Raw genomic sequence first — 5,334 nt, forward strand, 5'->3', positions numbered from 1 at the left:
CTGCATTCTTTTCTTTGTACATTTCTTTTTGCATTTCTGCCTCATTATGCTTATGAGGGGGCTGTCACTCAACGTGTGTCATGGGGTCAGAGCATGGGTCAGAGGTTATAGATGGACTTTATGCTAGCCAGCTAGCTGCACTCCGGTCTTCATTCCCGGCTCCATACAGTCGCCTGCTGCTGCCGCCCCCCCGCCACTGTCTTGTACCGGTACAGATGTGCAGATCAACCATCTGAACTGAACTATTTTGCGGACACACCGCCAGTCTCCTCCCTGAGGTTTAGCTCGTTCAGAGAGGGAACCTCCACGCCGATGCCGCCGCATATGTCTATGGAGCCGGTAATAAAGACAGACACCGTTAGCTAGCTAGCTAGCCTATAGTCATGCACCCTGACCCCATGACACACGTTGAGTGACAGTCCCCTCATTTGCATAATGAGGCAGAAATGCATAAAGACATGTAAAAGAAAAATGTGTAAAGAAATGTATAAAGAAAAGAATATAGAAATAAATAAGTGTTGAAATTCATAGGGAAAATCATGCATAAATACATAAATGCATAAACATTTAAAAATAAACATAAAATATATCGTCATATTTGTTTTATTCGGTGCTCACAGAGATATCTCTCTGCTATGCAGAAGATATTTCACAAAATATTTCTACATCGTCCACTATGTTTTACAGTACAGTTTGTGTGTGTTCCTTTTGTGATTTTGGTATTTACACAGTATTTATAGTGTTTAATCAGGACATTATATAAGGGATAGTGGCTTTTACCTTTAATTACTCAAATGTCCTTAAAATTCTGCACATCCAGTGAACTTCTATCATTGCTGGCTCATTGACAGCTCCAACTGTCATGGCAGCATGGAGAAGATTCCTGCTGCTCCTCGGAGCATGCATGTTTCTCAGCACGTTGTCCTTTTACCTATGGAACATGCCCCAGGAAAGAAGAGGTACAATACGTGTTTATACGTGTGTGTGTGTGTGTGTGTGTGTGTGTGTGTGTGTGTGTGTGTGTGTGTGTGTGTGTGAATTTCTTACTGTTCCTGCTGTGCATCCTGGTTAGACTCCTGGTTCATGCTTTGTTTGTACTTGTGCTCCACTGCCTGTGAAATGAATTGAGATTAAGTAAATGGATTAGGTGGAATAGTGACCTCACCCTTGATTACTTTTGGACTATCGTGGTTCACATTTGACGTAACACCTCTATAGCTGAGAGTGAGGCTTTGAGAAAGACAAATGTCTCTCAGCTCCTTAAGAGAAAAGCCACCTGAAAGCGGAATTAATTTAGCTCCAATCACTTTAGACAGTCCCAACACATATTTCCTTATTCTTCTTATCACAACAGAGAGTATCCAGGACCTGAGAAAGCAGCTGATAAGAGAAAGGTGTAAGGAATTTCCTGAGATGCAGAGATTAGAAGACATAACGTCCAAGGAGCTGCTGGTGAATGACAACCATACCATCATCTACTGTTACATTCCCAAGGTGAGACAGACATGAACACACCCAAGGGGCTTCAGTTTCAGAGCTAATCTTCCAACTTTTACACTGCCGCTATAGGCTGTAGACTCTCCCCGGGCCACACAGGGAACGTCAGCAGCGTGTGGCGGCTGCAGAACTTGTCGGGTTTTTTTCCCGGCGTCCGTGTTAACAGGTTAGAGCAGCCGACCTGCCCGCACGAGCAGCGTGGCTCACGTGTGGCTCGGCTGTCAGCTGCGTCTCTTCTAGAGATCCGAGGTTTCGCATATTTTTACAACAGACAGTGAAAATGATCTTTTGACAGTATATTGACATCGTACCAGCAACATTACTACACTTCCAATGTCTCTATCTGTAGAATATGTCACAGACATGAAAAAAGTAAAGATTTATTTTTAAATCAACACTTCCTGATTTCATTTCAAAATAAATGCCCTCAAGTGTCTTTTCTGTGGACAGAATTCCTTCATTTGTTAACACGAGGCTTTTGTTCTGAAATATTTACAGGACAGTCTTGTAGGAAATGCAGGGACTTGCACGGCTCCAGGAATGAATAAAGTACGGGGTTTTAATTGTGGATTATTACTGTTGTTTACAAATGAGCACATGCTTCTTAACCTAATAAATATAAGTGACGTTTATAATGAAATGAAATGGCCATTATGAAAGGCAAACTCTATGTAGAAAGAAAGGGCTGACAACAGCAGCAGAAACGCTGCCGGTGTGGACGACACACACGTGAGATATGCAGTAGTTCAGCGAGGCAGCCGTCACACGCTGCTGACGTGCCCAGTCTGGCCCGAGTGTGAGTCTTTTTCTTATCTACAGGTGGCGTGTACCAACTGGAAGAGGATTATGTATGTCCTGAAACAGGGCAAGCCATATCCTGACCCCAACTCCATATCTTTTGACTTGGTCCACCAATACGGAGTGATCCCTCTTCTAAAATCCTTCCCAAAACCAGAGAGGAAGGTCAGTTCAGACAATGATGACAGAGATGTTCTTAGAGTTTCAAACAGGAAGTGTTGATGTATACCTATTTGTTCACTACAGGCAAAGCTGAAGCACTACACAAAGTTCCTGGTTGTCCGGGACCCATTTGTCCGTCTCATCTCCGCCTACCGAGACAAGTTCCAGAGCAACAATGACTACTTCTATCAATTGTTTTCCCGGGACATTCTGCGCCTGTATGGCAACCACCCTAATCCACCAATGACAGTGGACGAGGCGAATAAAGCCGGTTTGCACGTCTCGTTTTACAACTTTATTCAGTACCTGGTGGACCCGCGGACAGCGAAGCCCTTTGAACCCCACTGGAGGCCGATGCACCAAGTGTGCCACCTCTGCCAAATAGAGTAAGGCCATTTTTTCCAGCAGGGCTGTAAAAAGCATGTCTTCTCTGTTGTTTCTGGGATTTTGTAGGGTTGGGGGAGGCTGTGGTTCAGAGGGTAGAGCAGGTTGTCCATCAATCGGAAGGTCGGTGGTTCAATCCCCGGCTGCTCCGGGTCACATGTCGATGTGTCCTTGAGCAAGACACTTAACCCCAAATTGCTCCCGAAGGCATTTCAATCAGGGAAGACTCGTATGAATTAAATGATGATTTATTACAAAGTGCACAAATTATGAATAGCACATTCTTTGGCGATTTAGATCCGATGTGAAATAATAAAGGGGAAGTGAAGCTGTAGTAGGATGTAGAAATATTCCCCCCGGGTCTAGACACTGGTGGTGGTGGTGGTGAAGACTGATGCAGATCCGATGAATGAAGTGGAGCAGGATTACTCTGATGTGATGAATCTGGAGGTGATGGGGTGGTGGAGGGTCGCGTCCGTTAGTGCTGAATGCTGACACTGAGGAGAATGGTTTTTAAACTTTTGACAGCAGCATGTTATTGGTTGAGGGAGATATGGCAAGCTCTGATTGGTCACTGAAAAGAGAGACGCCCATAATCAGCTGACATATTAATAGCCCATGAGAGAGAGAGAACCAGAATGAATGAGAATGAATGAGCTTGCACCCCCAGTCTTCCTGTCTGAATTTACGCATGAGCGTCATATACATTGGTGTGTGAATGAGCATTTAGATTAGATCCTGATGGGCAAAGTTGGCACCTTAGCAGCCTCTGCCATCAGTGTATGAATGTATGTTTGTGAATGGGTGAATACTGACATATAGTGTAAAGCGCTTTGAGTGGTTGGAAGACTAGAAAAGCGCTATATAAATGCAAGTCCATTTACCATTTCTTGACCGTAATCATTAAAGTTATTTTATTGTCTGACTTTCGAGAATTTGTTCCCTGAACAGACTGAATTGAAAACTAATTTAGCTCAACCTAGGTGTTTTTTCTTTCCTTTTTAGTATTTTTAAATGTGATACTCTATTGATTTAGAAGTGCGTTTTCATAAATTTAGGGGAATTATGAAAGAGACAAATTCAAAAATGAATGTTCATCCTGACTTTTAGTCCCCAGAATGGGTCAAGCCAAAAGAAAACCCTGGACTTCCCATAATGCAACTAGACACTGTGCCCAAAAGACATTGGGTGCATCCCAAGTCTTTTAAATTGCATCCACATTTCCCTCAATTGCTTCTTTTCCTTGCGTCCCTCCCACCGGGGATACATGGAGAGACGCAAAGAAAAGACGCTGGTGAAGCAAAAATGGATGCAATTTAAAAGACTTAGGATACTGTAAAACTGTTTCACAGGCTGAACAGTACTTCTCATGATGAAAACTGAACTTGATGTGTGCCCCTTTAACATCCACAAATTACCAATGAATTCAATGTTAATACTAAACGATGCTCAATTCAGCTGTAGTTTGACATTGTTTTGTTTTACCTTTCAGGTATGATTTTATTGGCCATCAGGAGACTCTTCAGCAGGATGCTGAACAGCTGCTGAACTCCTTAAACCTGGAGGACGACATTACGTTCCCTCCTTCCTATAAAAACATGACTAGCTCTGATTCAGTGTTGGACTGGTTCAACACAGTGCCCCTGAAGGACCGGAGAAAGCTGTACAAGATCTATGAGGAAGACTTCAGACTTTTCGGCTTCAGAAAGCCTGTCGAACTGCTTGATGATTGAGATGAAGTCCTGACCTGGGCTCCACTCTTCCCTAAGCAGCCAGTGGGCATAGAAACCACAATTCTGGGCGACTGTAGAAACATGGTAGTGCAACATAGGGGACCCGCTCCCTATGTAGATAGAAAGGCTCATTCACAACACAACGACTCTTATTACCAAGTGATTATACGCTGAAGAAAATGTAGTTATTAATGTTATATCCCATTTCAGTAACACTTTACAACAAGGGTACATTAATTAACATTAGTTAATCATTAATAAGCCTTAATTAACAGTAAATTAACAGTAACTAACGTGTCTTATAAACATTTACTACTGATCATGGTAACCAAGGTATTCATTTATACATTATTTACTGTTTGAAAGAACATTATTAGCTTTAGTTAATACACTAGTAAGCATTAACTAACAGTTAAGTGATACAATAATAAGCATTAAGTAACTGCTAAAACGTGTCTCTTGTTAACATTTATTAAGGGTTTACATGCTAATGAATGTACTAACTAATATTAGTAAATGGTTGATAAAGATGTTAATTCACTGGTATGTCATGAAGTTCACAGCTTATCCATAAAACAGTTTGTTTTTGTAATTGTTTATTTAAGGGTTATGATTGTCCACTTACTTGTCCATGCTGCAATTTATGACACATTTTGGCACAGGTTGAGATCAGTGGACACTCCATGGTCTTCATGTAGAGGTTTGCTTGTTCCTTTCTCTTCATGTAGACGTTCCTTAACATATAGTCTAACCTTTAAAT

General features: G+C 42.0%; 1 protein-coding gene across 1 annotated transcript; it reads left to right on the plus strand.

The window, feature by feature from the left end:
• Positions 1 to 770: 770 nt before the first annotated feature.
• LOC141760753 (carbohydrate sulfotransferase 12-like) lies at positions 771 to 4,574 on the plus strand. The gene is made up of 5 exons (XM_074623817.1): positions 771 to 968; positions 1,355 to 1,494; positions 2,317 to 2,460; positions 2,542 to 2,843; positions 4,334 to 4,574. Exons 1-5 carry the CDS (start codon positions 863 to 865, stop codon positions 4,572 to 4,574), a joined length of 933 nt encoding a protein of 310 aa, XP_074479918.1. The 5' UTR covers positions 771 to 862.
• Positions 4,575 to 5,334: the final 760 nt, after the last annotated feature.

Source organism: Sebastes fasciatus, chromosome 22 (genome assembly GCF_043250625.1).
Source record: "Sebastes fasciatus isolate fSebFas1 chromosome 22, fSebFas1.pri, whole genome shotgun sequence".
In the NCBI taxonomy this organism is placed as follows: domain Eukaryota; kingdom Metazoa; phylum Chordata; class Actinopteri; order Perciformes; family Sebastidae; genus Sebastes; species Sebastes fasciatus.

What these genes read in the sequence shown, in the direction of transcription:
- LOC141760753 (XM_074623817.1), top strand. Translation starts at nt 863, where the DNA reads ATGGCAGCATGGAGAAGATTCCTGCTGCTCCTCGGAGCATGCATGTTT. An exon ending in TCTACTGTTACATTCCCAAG is followed by an intron (nt 1,495 to 2,316) that starts GTGAGACAGACA and finishes TCTTATCTACAG; the next exon opens with GTGGCGTGTACCAACTGGAA. An exon ending in TCCCAAAACCAGAGAGGAAG is followed by an intron (nt 2,461 to 2,541) that starts GTCAGTTCAGAC and finishes TGTTCACTACAG; the next exon opens with GCAAAGCTGAAGCACTACAC.